The following is a 21,666-nucleotide window of genomic DNA, read 5'->3' on the forward strand; positions in this document are numbered from 1 at the left end:
CCGTCTTATTCTCAGTATCCAATGTCTGACTGCTACTGACAATGGCTATCAAAAGAATAGATACCAACTGTTTGCAAACACAAGCAAAGAAATGGTTAAGTTGCCTATTCTCCAAAGCCCCCTGTTGGTGATCATTTGCTTCCAAGATAATACTCATGTAGGCGAGATCAAAACCCCGTATCGGGTACCACGAGCCGCGTGAATGACTCGATGCATCATTTCTCCATCCTCATGAGGTTGTTGATACAGGTGAAACCTGAAAAGAATCACCATTTTCAATCTCGATAAACTGCACAGAACGGGCGGCGGGCGAGCGGGCACCAGGAACGGAACCGCAAGCTTTCCCCTATTCAGATATGTTGCATTCGAGAAGCAGTTGGGAATAGCCTTGTGGGCGGCAGGCCATGACTGCGGCCGCCTTCTGATCAGGGCTAGCGGGTGACTCTACAGCGATGTGTTTGCAACAGGGGAAGGCCTCTGAAAGCTGCACTTTATTCAGCATCGATCCTATCCATGTCCTCTCAGATTATGTTTCATGCATGCACGCATGTATGCATGCATTGTATGTAGACCATCACCTCGTTCTACTAACCATACAAACATAAAAGAACCTGTGATGATTATCAAGTGAGATGAGGCTCTTGGCTGATGCAATCTTCTAGCCACTCACCACCAAAGGATCACACACCCGCACATTTCTTGTCGAGGCAAAAGACATCACCACGCGTCTGCATGTTTTAGGTTTCCCATCCTCCACCCATGAGGGATCCAAGACAATAAATGCAGGCACTTATCCGTCACGGAAGGCTACCGGTAGGTCCCCCGCCCAATCACACCACTCATCCAGATAGAGCCCCCCAAACAAGGGCACCCTGAGTGCCAACCTTGACCAGGTCAAGGGCCTCTCGGGACGCCATCTAGGTTAACCGAATTGAACAGAACGACAACCTGTCCCAACCAACCGAATCTAGGCCGTCTCCAGGCTCGCCTCGATTGTTCTTAACCAACAGGTCAAAGCTGTGAATTGCCATTTTAGCATCGCCCAACTGGTAGATCTAGATCCTGACAAAGGCTTTATTGTGCCCCTTCTCCCTCTCATTCAATGACGTTTGTGGCTGTGATGCAAAGATACGCCTCTGCGGAGAACAGACCCTCTTCTTGGGTCTAGAACCTGCGCCAACCTGGATGCCGTTTGTTCTGACTGTGATCTGCTGTACTGTACCATTGTAGCCATCACGATGGTTTCTTATACGTCTCGGAATCTGCGTGTTTCAGAATGCAAACGGACTTGACCGTTACTGTACCAAGGAATAGTTCAACCTCTGAAACGCTCAAAATACAAGAATTCCTGCGTTATGTCATGTTTGTCCACTTTCCCCTCTCAGACTTTGATGTGATTCGTGTATCGGCATTTACAGCACCAGTTTGATTTGGTCACTGTCAGCTTTTCACCTGCTTGTCTCGGATGATATGTTATCATCACGCGTCGTCTGCGGCAGGCTCACATCAATGGACAATATTGCAGGGGTATGGCGAACCTGAGGGGTTTGTACGAAAATCGACTCTAAATTGACATGGTACATCAGAACTGGTTTGCATGTCGGTTGGACTTTTTTTGCCAATACTGCTCTTGGCCAAGTTTTGGTCTAAGAAAAGTAACCGTCTAGAGTATGATACCAGATATCGGCAATTGGGAAGTTGTTGCGAAAAGTTTCATCTTGCACTGCCTGCCATCCATCTTACAGATCCGATCTCAGTTATCAAGTTTCTGACGTGACCCAGAAAATGGAAGCGGAGGACTGCACATCCGGCGACTTAGCCACGGCGCATCCGAGCCCTATTCTGATGTCACGGTCCGAGTCGATAGTTTCGAATCTATCACCAGACATTGCTCTGTGATTTCTTATTGCATCTATAACGGGTCTCTGCTATGCATGTTCTGAAGCTATATCCGTAGATAGGTAGATATCGTACGGCAGTTTGCCAATGAGCGCCAATCCTCACTAGGCCACATGAGTGCGGCCTGGCTCGCACGGCCTTGATGTTGGTGAAGTGGAGGTAACTCGTACCAGTTGATTATTTCTCTGCCATGAGTCGACACCATGCACGTAGGCACGTAAATGTATCCACGATTTTTTGAATGTGGGGAAATAAGTGAGACACAGACGATGTGATACCTGGACAGAGCGTAGTCTCAGGATCCGATCTTCGACATCATGATTTTAGTCGGGGTAGATGATGATCATTGTCGGCACGACAGTAGCCAACGCGCATCAGACACGGCACCAGTTGATCCTGAGGACCCCTGATTTTCCCCTGGAGGTTCTAATGGTAGGTCCCTCTTAGATCCAGACGGCTTGAAGCACCATCTCTTTAAGATCCAAAGGGGGCTCTTTTAGCATGCCCCAGTTAAGTCAAGGGTTAAGGCTAATTAGAAAAGTCAGTCTCGGTGGCAAGAGAAGGTACTTTAATTTATATATAAATTTAGCTATATTAAAGGTTTTAATACTTTTAGCTAATATATAAGGATATTTTGCAAGTAGTATAAATCTTCTTAGTCTATACTCTTTTTCCTTATAAGGCTATAAGTACCTTAGGCATTATAGCTTACTAGCCTTTATAGCTATAATAATTGCCTTATAGCTTAATATCTCCTTATATATATAATTTAAAAAGTATAATAATATTAATAGGCTTTTAATACCTATAGCTATTTACTTTAAGGCTAAAGTAACTTATAAGTATTATAATAAGCTATAATTAGTATTTCCTAGGGTATTTAATCTAGCTATTATAAAGGTAAATGCCTTATAATTATAGGAAATAGCTATTAGTAGTAATAACCTTAAGGAGAAAGCTTTAAAGGATAATATTAATACTTTTATATTAAGAGTAATATTTCTATATATTATAGGAATAAAGCTAATTACTATAGTCTATATTATTTATATAATTATTATAAGTATTTATAAATTTAAGTATTTTAATTATTAATTTAAGCTTATTATTAAAGGCTTAATAAAAGGATTAATTTTATATAATAATAATAGCTAGATAATACCTTATAGCTTTAATTATTTTAATATTTAAGTAAGTAGTTAAGGCTATAAATATAAGTTACTAGTCTTTTTAATTAAATTATATTATTTATTTAAATATTAGCTTAATAAAATAGCTAGGAAAAAGGTAAAGAAAATATTTAATACTTAATTATTAGCTATAACTTCCTTATAGAGGATATTCTAATTATATTATAGCTAGCCTTAGTTATTTTACTGCTTAAGGGCAATAAGGTTATAATATATACTGCTATTTAAATATAAAATACCTATAATAATAATATTAAGCTTATAAAGAATAATAAAAAGGTTAATTAATAAAAAGAGATTATTAAGGAAGACTTAATATATCTTAATAGGCCTTTATAGTAGTAATTAAATAAGGGAAATAATAATAAACTATATTAAGTTAAGGGTTATTATATAGTTAAAAGAGTAGGTATACTAGTTTTATTATTACTGCTATAAGCCTATAAAAATATAATTTAATAAGTACTATAGCTAATTAAAGAAATAATCTCCCTCTATAATAACTTAAACCTTATACCTAAGCTTTATTAGCTTTATAGGCATTTTAACTATATTATTACTTTAGCCTATATAATAGATTATATACTTATCTATAATAATAAAGCTGCCTAGCTTATAGAGATATTATAAGGCAAATTTAATAACTTTTAATTATAATATAACCTTCTAATAAATTTTATAGATATTATTACTGCTAATATTAATAGTCTTAGGATTATAGATATAAATATAAAGATATAAAAAGAGAAATTATTTTTAAGGTATTTACTATATAATATAATAAATAAAGAGGTCTTCCTTAAGGTAAAGCTACTTTTAAAATTTAATAAAAGCTACCTAAGGATAAATATATATATAAATAATAAGGCTAAGGAAAATATAAATCTTAGCAGTATTTATATTAATTTAGCAGTTACTTAAAATAGCCTAAGTAGCTTAATTAATCTAGATAACCTATAATATTATTATAAAAATAGGTATAAATTACTAGAAAAAGTTAATAAGGTTAAAGTTAATTATAAGGGGCTTATTAAATTAAAATTTTATTTAAAAAGGTATAAAGTTAAAGAGGTTATTAGCTTTTTAAGTAAGCTTTTTATTAGGAATAAAGGTTATATTATAAGAAGTTTTAAATTTAGACTTTATAATAGCTATATTAAATAGAAAATTACTATTTTCTTAAAAAATAGATTAATTAGGGTTATAATCTATTAAAATAGCTTTATTTTTTAATATTTTATAATTTTTTAGTATTAAATTGGCTATCTGAATACTTATAATATATATAATTAAAGTTATAGCTTAAGGTTATGCTAGGTGGTAAGGCAAATGTGGGGAATTTTTGACCTCTTTTGTGGGGCATGCTAAAAGAGCCCCCTTTGGATCTTAAAGAGATGGACAAGAGCAGGTCACCCAGACACTTGGCTAGGCTTGACTTCCAAATCCAAGGGGGATCCGCTAAACGACATCAAGTAGATAGACGGTGCACTGACTACGTAGTGGCACGGGACTGAAATAGAGCAAATCGGGCAGGCACATCAATGATCTCCAAGAACAGAGCTGAGTCTGATAAGGCTTTGCAGGCAGGCAGGCCGACAAAAATAGGCCAGACCGTCACTGCTGCAGTGTCCCTTTTCAAAAGTTTGGATCGACTTTTGGTGCTTCGACCCAGGTGGGATATCTTGTCGAGGACCGAGTCAAGAGATTTGATGGAGTGGAGCTTACCTTTGGAATCTGTGGAAGGGTTAGCGTTTTGAGTTCACTTAGACGTACCGTTCTGTACCGTTCTGTACATAATTGCCGTCAAGCATACTTATTGGGTTCCAATTCCCCGAACATCGGGCCTTCACCCTCAACGGTTGAACTCATCGGTAAAGTTCCCGTCCATCCATTTCGCTGCCTACGCCGTACAGTAGGAAGCTGGGTCGGTAGGCTTGTGCCTGGAGATGAACTGAGTCAATTGAATTGCCGGGGGAGGCACCTGGAGAAGGAGCAACAGCAGCAGGGGACCGCTGCAACTTGACGTGAGTGTATGTGCGGTATTCGGCCTGGGCAAAGTCTGGTTCTGGTAATGCAGCCCTGGCTTTTGGGGCCTGCCTGATCCTGGCTACCCTGGCTACTGGGAGCTGGGAGGCCCCTGGTACGAAAGCCCGGGCCTTTTTCTTTCGTGAGGTTGGACAGGGGAAACCCCCTGCAAGCTTAATGGAAGATCCACCCGGCCACCGCGAGAGACGTATCCTAGTCCCCGGAAGAAAAAGCAGGGGTACCGATACAGAGGAGAACCTATGGAAGGAAACAGTAGAACGGTAGCGTACCGTCCAGTGCAAGCCATCAAAGCGCCAAAGAACCGGCCAATCTCTGAAAGGGAGGTCCTCCGCCTACTAATGCTACTTCCCGTCTTGTACTGTACTGTAAAGGAAAGGAAGGTACTCTGTACCGTAGGCCTGGTTTCAATCGGATTGGTTGGGTGCCACTCAATCAAGCCTCAAGGTTAAGAGCCCGGTCGTATGGTGCAAGTGCGAACGAAATGAAACTGCCATCCTCATATAGCCCACCACGCCCTTAAACCATAGCTTGCTCCTGGTCTTGCTCTAAACGCTCTGGTAATTTCGGTTTTCTTTCTCGCTTCGACTCTTTTACCTCAACTTCCCAGGTTATCTTTACCTAACTTCCTCCCCTCCATTTTACCATTCCTCCTTTTCCTTCGCTGTCTTCTCCTTTCTCCCCACTTGGACGGGGTTTTCTTCTGCAAACCGGACAGTAGGATCGACCACTCTAATAGCTGGAAAGCAAAATAAGAAAAAGAAACGAAGGGCTCCTACCTATCAGCGAGCGAGCGCAAAATCGACGAGTCTTATCACCTTCCAACGACATTCAATCCCTCCTCGTCTTACGACATCCACAGCAGGCAAAAGCAATTACATTCTTTGAAAGCCCTTGGTGGTACGATTATAGCATCTTCATTGATCGGTTCATTTTCGTACAGTGAGTGGCAATCCAGGGCTAGCATTACATCGCTCCTGGCTAAAAAAGCAAAACGCAGAAACATCGGCAGCCGACGTGTCGCATATCGCAAAACATCGCAAGCGAATTCAAACAAATACCAACCCAACTTCTCTCGGATACCCGCACATAGTCTCTCTTCGCTCTTTTCTCACAACCAATCTTGTTTCCCCTTCCTTTTGATTGGCCCCGAGCTCAAATTCATCTTTGCCAATCGACACTCAATATTCGACTCGATTTATCGCTCTGAAACATTCCAAAGTCGCATGGATCCCCCGCCAACTACATTTTAACTTCCGCCGACTGTGACCAGCAATTCCTAGCCGTTGAATCAACCACCTGGAACCGATAAACGATAAGTGCTTACTTTGCACCATTGATTATTGGACACCCTGCGGAAAAGGTGTCGCAACTAAATGTTTCGCCGCTTGCGCAAAAACCAGGATCACGATACTGCATCAGTGAAAACGCGGGACGAGGATAGGGCACTTGCAGTAAACCTACGAGAATTTGGCTTGACTGGCTCCCGCGCCTCCAGATCCAACAGTCGAAGACCCCAAACTGGCTCGGACTCTAGACAATTCAACGAAACACAGTCTATCAATTCTAAATCCCTCCGTGGGCAAGACTCAGTCTCTTCCACTGGCTCGGTAAAGTCAGGACTCAGTAACAACTCACGTCGAGTCGGTGGTATCGACAACAACGTCATGTCTTCAAACGCCGACCGAAGTCGCTCTAGGCGAGAGCGCACCTTTGTGGGTAGCGAATGTGCAGTTTGTGAAGAGCCCCTCGAGCACACCCTGCGAGGAGAGCGCATCTTGCAATTTTCTTGCACGCACGTCTCTCACGAGGCTTGCTTTTACGAGTTCATCCGCGAGTTTGAGTCACAATACTGCCCAACATGTGATGCACCTTTGCACTTAGACACTAGCAGAGGAGGAAACGTTATTGACATCGGTAGGCCAGCAATCTTGGGACAGTTGGATAGCTCACTAACAACGAGTCAAGAAAAAATCAGCAATATGGTACGATCAGTTGGCACAGACTCCAGGTCTGCTATGTCACCTACACCAACCCCATGGGAGTCCCACACAGCTCGGGCACCCAGTGTTGATAGCAACCAGAGGCGCCCCGTGCAGCAACAACAGCAGCAGCAGCATGGTAGTGCCCGCGACAGTGCGCCTCGAGGTAGTATGAGAGATAGCCGTGAGGCACCGCCCTCGGATCGTTATGGACCTTCACGACATGCTCGAAGTGACAGCGAGGCTACTGGAGTGGCTTCTTCTGGAGGATATCCAGAGACGACACAGAGCGGACCTGCCAGACGCCATGACTATGATGTCCAGGCCATGGAAACTACGCCGACCAGCCCACGACCAATCACACGTAATCCCATACCAGCACCGATCGTTACAGTCCGTTCAGAATTCCCAACACTTAGCAGGTCACGTCAACAACAGACACTTACCTGTCTGGTTACTGTTGAGGTACCTGATAACAAGTGGAGGCCAGATCCTGAGGACCTTGGCGCTCCAGCTCCTCAACCCCCTGCTGTCAACCGTGCCGAAGAGGCATACGGCCGTCCACCCTCGCCTGCCCGCAGTGCGCCTCGCTTCTACCCTTATGAGTCCACCGACGCTCTGGAGGAGATGACAGATAGTCTCCGTAACCGTGTTGACAACTGGCATGGCTTGGACTTTAGCAGATTTGGAAAATTGAGACTCTACGGTACCCTTAGAGTGGGTAAGGATAAGGTCTCGTGGCAAGAATTGGAGTGTTTCCTCTTCGCTGAGATGCTCATTTGCGTCAAGGAGAAGAAGATTCCTCAATCACAACAGTGGGATGAGAACGGAGCACCACGCAAGACGACCCGATGCACCCTCAAGGGCTCAATTCTTATTAAGAAGCACTTGAATGAGGTATCGGAGACAGGAAACATTGACGAGAACATTCTTACACTCAGTCTCTCTGTTGTCGAGCTGCCTCAGTTCCACCTCCGTTTCGAGAACCGAAACCAACTCAAGCTGTGGCAACAAGCTCTTCTTGACCTCAATGCTGTTGAGTCGTCTCCCATGCGCAGTCCTGAGTATGATCGTGGCGAATCAGAAACCGATGAGGAGCTTGACTGGCAACGCTCTCGCCCACAGCGAGTCTCCTCTGTGGCCTCATCTTGGAACGGCGCGAGATCAACCACAACGGCCCCCACGGATTACACCAACTTTCCCCGAAGCCCAGCCATGTCAAAGTCTATCCATGTTCCAATTGATGTCGTTGTTGTTGTGCCCATCTCTTCCTCTATGCAGGGCGTTAAGATCAACCTGGTCCGGGATGCCCTCAAGTTTATGGTCAACACGCTTGGCGAACGCGATCGCATGGGCTTGGTTACGTTTGGCTCAGGCGGCGGCGGTGTGCCTATTGTCGGCATGACCACCAAGGCTTGGCCTGGCTGGAGCAACATTCTGACATCTATCAAGCCGGTTGGTCAAAAGAGCCACCGTGCCGATGTTGTTGAGGGTGCGAACGTCGCAATGGACCTGCTTATGCAAAGAAAATACAACAACCCCATTGCATCTATTATGCTGATTAGCGACGCGTCCACTTCTGACGCTGACAGTGTCGACTTTGTCGTTTCCCGAGCCGAAGCCGCTAAGATCGCCATCCACTCATTTGGCCTGGGAATGACTCACAAGCCCGATACCATGATTGAGCTGTCGACGAGAACTAAGGCTTCCTACACTTACGTCAAGGACTGGATGATGCTTCGAGAATGTCTCGCTGGATGTCTGGGAAGCATGCAGACTTTGTCCCACCAGAATGTCAAGCTCAAGCTTAGACTTCCTGAAGGATCACCTGCCAAGTTCCACAAGATTAGTGGCGCTCTGCAAATAACCAAGCGAGCCACGGGCAGAGATGCAGAGGCATCTCTTGGCGATCTGCGATTTGGTGACAAGCGGGATGTTCTTGTTCAACTAGTAATTTTGCCTGATAACACATCACAAGAGCAACTTCCTCAAGATCCTTGGGACAACATCGTCTCAGGCCTCGAAGCCTTGGGCGGCCCTATGGACAACGACAACGAGAGAACTCTCTCTGTCGAAGAGGTTCCCTTGATTCAAGCAGATCTCAGCTGGGGAGACATTCTACGCGAGGGTACTGTTACCCAAATGCCCCGACCATCTCTTCTGGCCATCACGATGCTGCCAGTTAGCGGAAGCTCCAAGAAGCCATGGCAGAACTCACCCCCTATTCCTCCCCACCCCAGTATTGTACAGAGACGTATGGAGCTTCTCACCTCTGACATGCTCACCCGTGCCCTCACTTTGGTAAGCCGCGGTCAGCATGATCGTGCACACACTCTTCTGAACGAGACTCGATCGATCCTGAAGGGTCTGGGCAAGGGCGGACTTCCTCCTATCCCTCCCCCAGGCAAGTCCAACCCTTCAGCCCCATCGACTCCCCATCCCGGGAATGATGCTTCGCCAGGCCTATCACCCACTCCTGATCGCAAGCGAAGTCCTTCGCCTCCAGCCTCGGCAATCTCTGGCACCAACGGCCCCTCATCGCAGCTGGGCCGTAGCCGCTCAACTGATGGCCTCGGCCTAAGTGCTGGTATTGATGCCAACACTGTAGCTGCCCTTGATGCTGAGCTTGAGAGCAGTCTTGAATGGATCAACCATCCTGCTGTGTTTAGCCGCGATAGCCGTAAAGCTGTCCTTCAAGCCATTGGTGTTATCAGCTCCCAACGTGCCTTCACTTATCGCACACCTATCGAGGGGCTTTGGGCGTGCCGCGTTAGCGGTGTAAAGAACCTCACAGAGAAGAGTAGAGAGTGGCGCGAAGATGGAGGTGGCGAGGGTGGAATCACTGAAGAATCCTAGTCTTCTCTACTCTATGCTTAATCATTCTTCTTCCAAAACACCATTACGACGAGAATGACCATTTGGTTTCTATTTTCATCTTTACTCACGACCCGTCACGACCCAAAACATCTACACATTTCCACAATTCTCTATTCGCAAATGTATTTGCTACTTCCTTTCTTCTGTTGGTAAGAGATACCAACATTGTCTCTTTCGACTTATCTCTGGAATTGTTCGATACCCCTTGAATCTACCAACTATCTGGCGCAAATTCTACCTTGCACTATTTTTGTTTACTTGCTTTGCATTGCCTTGCGTTATTCGAGCCACTATTGACTCATTAATATCGAGCAATCACAGCTGTAACAATTTTTCAGCCATACTGCTTTGACGATGTTTTCGTGGTCTTGTTGCTTGGGGGAATGGGAACAAAAGAAAAGGCTTGGGATATGTTGGTTACGTTTTTTCAGGCTCCGTTGTATGATTGAGAATCTTGTCACAGACAGGTTGCTGTCTTTTATATACTTCTTATTTGGGAATATAGGTACTGGCCAATGTACATACATAACTGCACGCGCGAAAGAGCTTTACGAATTCAATGCATGAGCACTCATACCTCATATTTACCACTGTGCCTGTTATAATATTTGATGCTTTTGTCGATATGTGCTTGCATATATGAAGAGACTGTACTAAAGGCCGAAGTCATTTCCTACCACATTCTGAACATGTCAGCCAGCATACATTTTATTCGATCATAAAGATGGAGTAAGTGCCTCAATGCCGTCTTCGGAGCACTTGGCCGATTTGATATGGAGAGAGTATGAGTTTTCGATTGTGATATTAACCCTCAGAGGATTGTGATCTAAATAGAGGGTATAGTACAATCTACCCAAGACTATCTGGCTTGCATAATTATATGTGCGCATTTTTTGACTCCTATCTGCGAGGATATCTCTATAGTCACGATACTGTGTTGCCATGCAACACATCATACTCTTTGCCCCCTTTGTCCATTTTAAACGTAGCATTATCCAATCAGTCCTCATCCCAGTTCTATAGTTATTAGTTAGAAAGGGCTCGTCAAAACAGGAAGAAGAACAACATACAGGGTTGGGAGCTGGGGGCTTAGGTCCACCGGCTTGTCGCGCCACGATAATCTGGTCAACAGACAGGACTGTGCGAGCGGCCTCAGTGGCAAGCTTGATGGCCCATTGCTTGGAGATGAGGAGATCGAGGATACCCTCATCCTTGGCATCGAGAAGGCCAGTGTTGTCATCGTTCTGGTACTGATGTTAGCAAAATCCTCACGAGGCATGACTTGGATTCTTTTTGGATTTTAACAAACCTCAATATCAATACCAGTGTCCCATCGATCACTGTTGGCATGAGCGGCGTACAGTCGGCTCAGAACCTCAGTGGCGTCAAGACCGGCGCTCTCTGCGATGGTTCGAGGCACGACCTCGAAAGCCTCACCGAACTTCTTGATGGCGTATTGGCTAAGACCAGGGGTCTTCTCACCATAAGCCTGTATTCTCTCGACAAGTTCAACTTCTGTGGCACCGGCACCAGGGACTAATCGAGGATCACGGGTAATGGCCTTGACAACGTTGACACCATCATCAACAGCACGCTCAATATCGTCAAGGTGGTTCTGGGTAGCACCTCGGAGAACCAGGGTGGCTGTTCGGGTAACCTCATCCTCCTGGCGGAAGACTGTGACTCGGTCGCCACCAATCTCGAGAGTCTCTACAACGTCGATGCTGCCCATCTCATCGGGCATAGGGGCTCCTAACCGTGCCAAGGGGGTGGCGCCGACCACACGGCAGACTCTTCGGAGTTCGAACTTGCTGAGAATTCGGATGCACAGAATACCAAAGCGGTTAAGGTAGTGCATGGCCAGATCACCTACTCGCTCTCCGCAGATAACGACACGAAGGCCAGAGTCGTAAAGCTCCTTAATGGAGGTCTCAAGCTGGGACTCTTCGCCCTTTGTGAAATCCATCATCTCCTTGGCGTTGTGCAGGAGAACAGTTCCCTTGGTCTCTGTTTGTCCAGCATCGATGGGGCAAGTGAAGACACCGACCTTGGCGCGGGTGGCCTTCTTGACCGAACCATCAGGCTCCTTGGGGAAGACCATACCCTTCACAACCTTACTCTGCTCGAGACTTCCACCCATGATCTTAACGACACGGATGTTGTCGACGTTGAAGTTGGCGGGGTTCTTAGGGAGGACGGTGAGGACAGCCTCAGCAACAAGGTTGGCAAGGAAAGTCTCGTTTCCGTTTTGCTTGCTGGCGATGACGGTGCTAATGGCCTTGCTGAGCTCCTCCTGATCGCGCATATCCTCAACCTTATCAACAGACAGCTCCTCAAGAGTCTCGAGAGCGAACTTCTGTGCCTTCTCGTAACCAATGACGATATCTGATGTCTTGAGACCCATGCGTAGCAAGTCCTCAGCTTTTCGGAGCAGCTCGCCAGCAAGGACGATGACAAAGTTGGTGGCATCGCCCATCTCGGCTTCCTGTTGCTGACTGGCCATGACAAGGAGCTTGGCGGCGGGGTGGACGACTTCGAGTTCTCGGAGGATGGTAGCAGCGTCGGAGGTAAGAATCATCTTTTGCAGATGGTTGATAACGACCTTGTTGCGGCCATAGGGGCCGAGAGAGGTCTGGACGGTAGACGCAATTGCTCTGCAGGCGTCGATGTTGCGGAGGACGGCACCATCTTCAGAGTCGTAGCTGTAGAGAAGAAGAGATACTTGTTAGTTTGATGTTTTTGAAAAAGGCTGTAGTCATGAAGTTGGATACGGGGAGAGACACATAAAGAGGCGGGGAGCTGCCAGCACAAGCAGAAGTAGCAACAAGGAGGGGAGCAAATGCAAGACAAGAAAAGACAACTTACTTGTTATAACCCTGCTTAAAGAGGCCCGCGTTAGGGGCGTTGGGGATATTGAGCGACATATTGAATACCACAGCGCTCTCGAAATGTGGTTGTATTCGAGTCGACGCAAGGAGTGGGTGTCTTTGGTTGAAAGATGAGTGATGCTCCTGATAGATAGATTTCGCCCACTAGCTTCAGTGTCCCACCACAAAAACTTCCACAGGCAGGTGTGGGCGGTCGGGTTAGTGGGTAGGTACGTACCTGGCTGCCTGGACCGCCTCATTGAGTTTGTTGTATCTGGAAGACCTGGAGGAAGCAACATTACTTCAAGTAAGAAACTGAGAATATGAGCTACTTTTACCTACACTATAAGACCTTAAATGTATTGTTTTCGAGGCTAGCCCCAAGTACTGAACGACATTTCCTAATAAGAAAGGTCTTGAGGTGGCCTTGCTCAATGTTTTGAGGGGCACCTTTCCAGGGTCCACATGTCCAATCAACCAGAAGCGCCACAAACCCCTTGCAGCCTTGCAGCGGTGGCTTGTGGCTGAGTAACTGACACGACCAGGTGCGATCCACGAAGCTAGGTTCCGTTGGTGACAGGCACCCATCGCTAGAGCCTCCCCCAAGCGACGGGCGCGGCTCCTGTCGCGATGGCTGATTAACGCGGGTTCTAACTCAGACATCCGTAGGTTGCATTTCATCTCATTTTATCCAATCCCAGCACTTGCCGCCGGCTGCGTATCTAGATTTGCTGTTCTTGCGACACTTATTTTGTTTTGCAACATTTGTTTTCTATCCTTGCGACTCTATAAATCAACTCAACCGATTAATAGTCGCTACAGCAAGGCACTTGAAGAGTTGGTCGACCTACGCACGTCAACAATTACGCCAATTTTAATATCGATCAATTGCTATTTAGTCATCAGCTCGAAAGTTATCTTTGTTGGAGAAAATCTACTTCAAATAGTATCAATAAGTGTCTACAATCAATCATGCCAGGTAAGTTTGTGGTTATCAATGAATTCCAACGTTTAGATGGATCGAGGTGGGTTCCGTCTGTTGGCATGGCTTCCTGCAGCTGCAGCTGCAACTTCAACACCTGTGATTAAGGCTTAAGCACATCCCTTGCACCACCACCAACACTCAATCTTCGCGCGCTTTCCTCTCTGTCGCGCACATCGTCTTCAACCTCAACCTCAACTTCTCCGTTGCTGTCACTTTCACAATAACAACCGCCCACCATGACGATAACCATCAAACGCAAGGCACCCTCAGCTGACCCGCCTCCTCGTTCAACAGCAATTCCTTCAACTCTACCTCCGTCCGTCGAGGAAGCCTATCGACGAAAATGCGTCCAGCTTAAGAACCGCACAAACGAAGTTGAAGAGGCGAACGATGCCGCTCGTCTTCGTCTCGCGCGCATAAAACGCCAGGTCGAGAAGATGCGAGTAGAACGCGCCTTCTTGCTCGAACAACTCGCGAAGCGCACAAGCGCAAACGTCGAAGACTCCGATGGCAGCCCTAGTCCCCCTCCTACGGTATGTAAACCCTCATTCCCTGACCACGTCGCCCCCTCCCACTACGCCTGGCAATGCTTCTATCCCGGCCTGCCGCGCCTCTCTTCTTTACGGCGCCCGGTTCAATATTGATGCTTTTGCGCTTGGATTAGGACTACCAATTCAGCACACCCAGTGAGTTAGCTGCTAACCACCAGAAGCCAAAAGATAAGCCTTTGCGTACGAAGCGAGGCCATCGAAAGTCCATGATGCCCGATGCCGACGCCAAGACATCAGTCGGTGCATCATTTGCCAACACTGCTGGTTCTCCCACGTCCGATACCTTTTCGCACCCACCCGAAAGTCAGTCCAAGCAAGAGCATGCCAATGGCGTCTCTGCGAATGATGACAAAAAACCTGCTAGTGCTTATGAGCTATTCTGCGGGGACAAACAGGCCGATCTTGAAAATAAGGACAAGGACGGCGACGGAAACATGAACGTTGATGAGGAGCTAGCTCAACTCTGGAAGGACCTCCCTGAGAATGATAGGGAAGAATACGAGGCGAGATTTGAAGAGATGAAGAGCGCCGAAGCAAAGAAGACCCCCGTACCTGACAAGAAGGAAGACAAGCCTAGCGAAGACAAGCCTGCGACCGTTGACGAGGATGTCGAGATGGGCGATGACACGGAGGATCAGGATACTCAGGCTGGCGAGAAGGCGGAGGAATGAACAGCACGAAATGTATTTGTCTAAGGGGGCGTTTTGGTGGGTATACAGTTTTCTCGATCATGGCGAGGACCATTGATTGTAATGTACTAGTTTTAGGTCCTTTTCACATCGTAAAAGAGGCGACCAGTTCTGAGAAAGGATCAACAGCATAGATTTAAGAAACAACTTCTTCGCGCGCCTGAGTCTTGCCGCGAAGCTCGTCTATCTAATACTATGAAATTTTACACCAATACTCCCAGTCCCTTGCGTTTTACATAGGTCCAAAATCCCATATCAGACTGAAATGCAGAAGCTCAACATTACTAAACTACGCTGGAATTAAAAGGGGGGAGGGGAAGATAGATATCCTGGTTGGTAGACACTTATTCGCCAACGTATAAATCCACCACAATGTTAACAGCAGCAACAAGAATCTCGGCTGCAATAAGCACAATTACTGAGGCTGTAGTTAGTTTTTGCAATTCAGCGACAGGACACTAATGACTTACCAATCCATTCAAGTTTCTCGCCGTGACCGTGACTGAGCTCTCCTTTTAGCACAGCCAACAAATCTGCTATAACATCGAGACGCTCTGTCAAGAGACCGACACGCTGATCCATCTCTAAATAACTTCTGACAGCTTGGTAGACGGGCTCCAGCTGTGGCTCCACCCAAAAGAGCTCAGGCGTGTCGAGAACTGAGCCATTGAGATGAATATTAATACGTAGAATAAACAGCTCTCCGATCTGCATATTGATCTGCGATCTACTAAGGGCGATCTTTCCTGTCGTGGCTATTTGCGTAGGGATATCTTTGCATGTATCGACTGTTGATGCGATCAATTCCTCGAAAAGAGAAGTCTGAGATGGTTAGCAAATATTACAATCCAGAATAGTAGTTTCACAAACCTTGACGCTCTGCGCTAAAGCATGAGAAATGGCCAGTTTTGTCATGTAATTGTTCTTGTCGCGAAGAGTAATGAAATCATTGTAGATGCGGGCCTGGTAGTCCTTGGTGTAATAGAAGTTAAACAGCTCTGTCTCAACATCGTCAGGCGCAAGCTTCTCAGTTTCGAATTTAGCAATCTCTTTGAGGAATCGAGCCTCTTGAGCCTCAGTCATTCCCCATATGACTACGACACCGTAATCGAACAAGAACACCTCGGGCGTATGCACTTGCGTATCGAAGTCGGGATTAGTCTCACTTATCGAGTCGTGGTCTTCCACTGCTGAACCTATCAGGTCCGAACTCTCAATGCGGGAGCCATTGCCATTACCATTCGCATTGTCGTGTTCATGCGCGTGACCATTGTGTTGATGGGCTTCTGAGCCGGCCTCCTCTGACTGTAAATCAGCTCTTTGCTGCGCGACATCAATGGCGTCGCCTCCAGTTGAGTGTCGTCGTTCATAGTTTTGGACTGGGTCGCGAGCGCGCGCGCTTTTTAATGTATAGTTATACGGTGTGTATATGCATTCATCAATAAGCTTCGGGTTGGCGCCTCGGGTCTTTCCGCGTCCTTTCAAGAATCTCATGAGGGCCTCCATCTCGTATCTGTTTGCAGTACAATATGCGGTGACACGCGGTAGGCGGTCACGGTCCGCTTTTCCCAGTTTCGCAGCATCTCTGCGCGCGGCTGGGTCTTTGATACGTGTGTACTGCGAATAGACATCCCTTCCACTCTCCTCATCTTCCGGGTCGTCCAGGTCAGGGTTGGGAAGCAGTTTAAGCTTTTCCGTCTTCTTCGTACTGCGCTGAGGGCCAATCTTGGGACCAAAAGTTAGGTGCGCAACCGCAGGGACCGAGCCCTGACTGTTCCGCCTTCTTAGCTTGTTGTTGAGAGCTGCAAGCATAGGAGGGCCGCCAGCGACGCCACTTGCAGAGCCGACAGCATGATGTCCAGGAGCTCGTTGGAAATGTTGTTGTCGGCCGGGTTCAAAGGTTTTTGTGACAGGATTGTCGCTAAAAGTGACTGATCGAGTACCCTTAGGGCGATGTTCTGTGGTTGGGAGTAGAGGTGATGACTCGTTGGGTACAGCGTCTGAGGAAGTAGTATGGGAATCCATTTCGATTTATCAAGCTGGCGAAGCTTTGAAGTGATGAGGTCAGGAAAGATCAGAAGAAAATTAGACCGAGTATGATGCAATTCCAGTTGTAAGCATCACTCTTCTAAAGAGTCCAGAATCTATAATTAGGAACAATGCCAAAAATCGCGGTCGAGATGGCGATCAAAGGTTAATTACTGTTATTGTGTTGAGATGAAGAACCTTTCTAGAGTCGTAGTCTAGGTTGGATTAATGGAAAGTCTAACTAACGCAAGTTGCCAATGATGTCAGGCTCAAATTCATTTCCGCGACGACAGTAACGGTCCACTTTCATGGGTCGCACGAGCTTCCAGCGGGGCGTAGATGAGCCACTAAAACAGCCTAGAACCTGCTGCAAGCAACGAACATGCCTGAAGATGTACTTTGACAGGGCTTGTAGTACATAAACGTAGTTCATGAGGCTTCGATCATCGATGCATGATATTGGATGTAAACATTGAGCGAAAACGGTATTTATCATTGATCAACTATAGCCTATAAAGACAACTACATAGTAGTAACAAACTCTGCGCCAAGATATTGTAACCCTCAGCGCCATTGCATCATATTCGTATAAACCACTGGTCAAGTACTTCACATCAAGATTTAAACGTCAATAACCTTGACGTCCAACTTGAGACCCGACTTGTCCAGGCGGTCAATTAGGCCTTGGCCAAAGCAGGCAGGCGTATAAGATCCTCCACCAAGCTCAATGTCGTCTTCGAGGATTGTCGCAGCAATTTCACTCAGAAGGACAGCAGTTACTAAGAATCATGTATTAGCAAACCCCGGAATATTCAAAAACGACAGATTCAACTCACGCAAGTACATGCCACCATGGTGCCACATTCGACCAAAAGCCGCTTTGTCTAGCTGTCTCTCAGAGTCAGGATACGCAATACCACGGTACTCGACATAGTCTTTGGCAGTATCCTCGCTGCTGGCGCCTTGTCCAGGCTGAACGACACGCTTCTTAAGAAACTCTCTTAATGGAGCAACTGATACAAGCAAAGCGCCGCCAACAATCAGGAGCCAATGGATGAAGATCCCATGGAGCCAGTTGCGAGCTTTCATGCGCTCTTGCCAGACGAAGTTGGGTCCATAGAACTCTTCTTTTCGGGTTGGCGTTTCAGACAATAGACCCCAAGTACGCTCAACAACTGCGACATCGGTCGAGCCCGCTACTGATGTTGTCAAGAGCCCCAAGTTCGATACGCTCCGGACACCTAGTATCATTTCAAGGATGGTGCTTTTGGGCCTTGTGGGCTCTTTATGCGGAACAGGCGATTGTGCATATGGGCTACTGGCCTCTTGGATCTCTTTGAGCGTAAAGACATCCCAAATGTTTAGGGCGGTAGCAAGAGTACCACCAGAAGGTGATGATCTACGATTGAGTTAGCTGTGTCGAGCTAGCATCATTGAGGGTACACAAACTTGACTTCGTGAAGGGATACTGTCACGTCTTTTGTCTGAGAGCCAAGCGCAGTACGAAGTGTCTTGGCCAGCGCCCATGTAATAAGGTCAGCAGGAGCTGACTCGATTCCAGCTTGTGGAACAAGGATGGCACCCGTCTTCTTGGCGGTTGCTTCGTACTTCTTTATCATCTTATGAACCCAAGCAGCTTCACCAGTGACGTCCACGTAGTGAGTGCCCTCTTCAGCGCAAGCCTTGTAAGCATGTTCACCATAAAGACTGTATGGTCCGACGGTAGTAAGAAGAACACAAGTCTTCTTTGCGAGGGCTCTTAAATCCTCATCGTTGAGGTTTGCAATCTCAATGGCTACGGGTTCGTACTGTCAGTTTCTTCTCTTAAAAGTGGGAATAAGTTTTATACCAGGTGTGAGTCGGTCAGAATTGAGATTCTTGCAATCTTCAACAAGAGCATTCAACTTAGACTCATTGCGACCTGCCACCGCCCATTTGAGGTCGGTTGGTAGGTGTGTTGTAATGTACTCAGCTGTGAGCTTTCCAGTATAACCTTGTCAATGGAAAGTTAATTAGAAAAGACTGTATACCAATGGCCCTCAGACCGCAATTCAACTTACCGGTAGCTCCAAAGACGACGATGTCGTACTGGCGGCCATGGTCTTTGAGTGGCATCTTGAAATGGGTCTAGAGAAGTACAAGAGGGGCAATGGACAGATCTTGAGCAACACAGTCAAAGCAACTCGGGAAAACTTATGTAAAGGTTGAGAAGGTGCAGCTCGATGTTGAGCTTGGGAACGTCACTAGTGTTGAGACATCTACCTAATAGGTCATTTGCATCATTGAAGCTGGATAGGCTCGGACATGGTGTACATTTTTATAGTTTCCCAATCAAGTCATGAGATGGCGACTGGCTACAGGGATCCTTGTATGCACATCTCGGACCTTGCCATCAGCATCTTATTTTGATGTACAACAGCCTCGGCATAGAAGACACTCAAACACTCCAATTCTTGACCGCTGATAACGCAAGAGACGAAATTGGCCAGTCAGTCGCTGGCGTGGGTTGCATAATAACCGGTACTGATTTGGTGATTCATGAAAATATTAGATCAGCTTTATTGAGTACATGGTCTGAGGGAGCACTAATATTTTCGTCTGGTCTTTTTCTTGCCTCTGTTCTTTTGCGACCTGCCTAGCTGGGTTTTGTCACAGTCTTTACGCATATGATTGATGTAAATAGGCTTCTTTTAATCAATAGATAGATTGCTGTCTCATTCTATAGAATTGAGCAGAAAACTTTCAAGTCGTGTCACTGAACGGTCCTCTGATGACAACACGGCTCAAGTTGATCAATCGTCGCGATGATGCTTGCTACTCTTATCTTATCACATGAATCGTGCAGAGAATAGTTGCACTCAATTAAGTGAGATGGCCCGAGTCGGAGCATCGGCCGTACACCGATATTTATCCGAAATCAAAAAATTGGAAGGTGGGCTCCACTCGCCAAACGGGTCTTGCCCTAAGTATGGAGCGCACTTGCTGTTTTCCATTGCAACATTTTCGGAGTCAGCCTCCAACCGCAGTCGAGCAACATTCACCTCCGCCCGACCATCTTCTCGTCTTCATCTCTCCCAAGACGTCCCACACATAACCTTCAAGATGACCAAGCGAACAAAGAAGGTCGGTGTTACGTACGTATCGCCCTCTCGATGTGATAAATCAAGTGCAAGAGCTAACATCTATACAGCGGTAAATACGGTACCCGGTAAGTTCCCACGACGAAACTCCATGTCCGAAGCATTTCGAAAACGACTATTCCCCCTCGGTTGAAACCTGCTACGACTTCTTTTGCTGCCTGCGGCCATGTTCTTCTTGTCGACGACTGCTGAGCGAGCATGCGATGCACTGTTAATTCAATCAATTCGACCAAACACTTCAGTGGGACACAAATAAGACAGGCCAAGGGCAGCTCGAGATATACGAGCAGAGTCGACTTGCTTCTGGCTGGACAGACTCACGGGACCACGGAAACTAACATATCGGTTGCTAGTTACGGTGCTTCCCTGCGAAAGCAGGTCAAGAAGATGGAAATCACCCAGCACGCCAAGTACACTTGCACCTTCTGCGGAAAGACTACCGTCAAGCGCCAGGCTACCGGTATCTGGGACTGCAAGTCTTGCAAGCGCACCGTCGCCGGTGGTGCTTACGTCGTTGCGTGCGTCCTCCCATATCTGGTCCGGAATATGATTCACGACAGAGTACTGACTTCATAACAGCACCCCCGCTGCCGCTGCCATGCGATCAACTCTGCGACGACTCCGAGAGATTGCTGAGGTTTAAGGGTGGACTTTAGCGAAACGGGAAAATGGCTTTGCTTTTCGGTATGGTGTACGGGGGGATATGATTTCGTGCCTACATTACGAGGTGACGATCTGGACGTCGACACCCGAACTTCGGTCACATAGAAGCCGATCGAATAGCAATAAACAAAAAGAATTGCATGGTTTCGGATCCATTCAACGACTCGCCAGCTGCTATAAAGTGCAAGATATTACCAGCTCATGAGATTGTGGTCAGCCTACGCATTTTTACCATTCAAGTTTGGACTCAACCAAAATAAAATTCTGCTTATACCTTGATGGACTTGGATGCTAGATGTCGTATCTTGGGTTTCCGTTCCCGCCTTGAATGACGTTGGAGCTGATTCGGAATGACATGGATCAATGACGTTTTCGCTGTGGCTCTACGTGGTCACGCAGTGTCATCGGCACAAAGTCGAATGCTTTCAATGTTTACTTGAGTAAAGGCACTGACCATGACTATTTGCCCTGAACCGAGTCTGGTGGACCTGAAGCCCACCGCGCACAAACTCACACGAACCGTGCATCTGTAGCCAACTCCATTATAGTTTCCTAGGGTTGACTCACACAATGTGGTTCATTTCGTAAGGCAATAATGGTGCCGAAGAATGTAAGAATGAGTTGTTCAGCACACAACTCGAGTGAGACTAAGACCCGTCCATAGTGGAGGTTGGTGTGAAGGCGAAGCCAAACTTGGGTGGTATATGTCACGAGGCCGTAACACACGACGCGCCAGGGTCGATCCAGGCCAG

The 21,666-nt window shown here is 46.6% G+C and overlaps 6 protein-coding genes across 6 annotated transcripts; 3 read left to right on the forward strand and 3 right to left on the reverse strand.

The window, feature by feature from the left end:
• Positions 1–6,508: 6,508 nt before the first annotated feature.
• Positions 6,509–9,970, forward strand: FSST1_002307 (Pleckstrin homology domain-containing protein; the record flags this gene model as incomplete). The annotated part of the gene is made up of 1 exon (XM_083228282.1): positions 6,509–9,970. One exon carries the CDS (start codon positions 6,509–6,511, stop codon positions 9,968–9,970), a length of 3,462 nt encoding a protein of 1,153 aa, XP_083092489.1.
• Positions 9,971–10,990: 1,020 nt separating this feature from the next.
• Positions 10,991–12,915, reverse strand: FSST1_002308 (chaperonin-containing T-complex subunit CCT8; the record flags this gene model as incomplete). Its single annotated transcript, XM_083228285.1, has 4 exons — positions 10,991–11,008; positions 11,062–11,235; positions 11,301–12,693; positions 12,857–12,915. The coding sequence occupies 4 exons, from the start codon at positions 12,913–12,915 to the stop codon at positions 10,991–10,993; spliced, it is 1,644 nt and encodes a 547-aa protein (XP_083092490.1).
• A 1,164-nt stretch (positions 12,916–14,079) lies between these two features.
• On the forward strand, positions 14,080–15,065 carry FSST1_002309 (HMG-box domain-containing protein; the record flags this gene model as incomplete). The annotated part of the gene is made up of 2 exons (XM_083228286.1): positions 14,080–14,376; positions 14,508–15,065. The coding sequence occupies 2 exons, from the start codon at positions 14,080–14,082 to the stop codon at positions 15,063–15,065; spliced, it is 855 nt and encodes a 284-aa protein (XP_083092491.1).
• A 362-nt stretch (positions 15,066–15,427) lies between these two features.
• FSST1_002310 (RMD1 family protein) lies at positions 15,428–17,108 on the reverse strand (the record flags this gene model as incomplete). The annotated part of the gene is made up of 3 exons (XM_083228287.1): positions 15,428–15,501; positions 15,554–15,905; positions 15,954–17,108. The coding sequence occupies 3 exons, from the start codon at positions 17,106–17,108 to the stop codon at positions 15,428–15,430; spliced, it is 1,581 nt and encodes a 526-aa protein (XP_083092492.1).
• A 624-nt stretch (positions 17,109–17,732) lies between these two features.
• Positions 17,733–19,226, reverse strand: FSST1_002311 (Saccharopine dehydrogenase-domain-containing protein; the record flags this gene model as incomplete). Its single annotated transcript, XM_083228288.1, has 5 exons — positions 17,733–17,890; positions 17,948–18,510; positions 18,561–18,906; positions 18,961–19,104; positions 19,172–19,226. The coding sequence occupies 5 exons, from the start codon at positions 19,224–19,226 to the stop codon at positions 17,733–17,735; spliced, it is 1,266 nt and encodes a 421-aa protein (XP_083092493.1).
• Positions 19,227–20,213: 987 nt separating this feature from the next.
• On the forward strand, positions 20,214–20,894 carry FSST1_002312 (60S ribosomal protein eL43; the record flags this gene model as incomplete). Its single annotated transcript, XM_083228289.1, has 4 exons — positions 20,214–20,245; positions 20,302–20,319; positions 20,605–20,769; positions 20,831–20,894. 4 exons carry the CDS (start codon positions 20,214–20,216, stop codon positions 20,892–20,894), a joined length of 279 nt encoding a protein of 92 aa, XP_083092494.1.
• Between the last annotated feature and the right edge of the window lie 772 nt (positions 20,895–21,666).

This window comes from Fusarium sambucinum, chromosome IV, assembly GCF_050947815.1.
Source record: "Fusarium sambucinum isolate potato_lamoka chromosome IV, whole genome shotgun sequence".
NCBI lineage: Eukaryota > Fungi > Ascomycota > Sordariomycetes > Hypocreales > Nectriaceae > Fusarium > Fusarium sambucinum.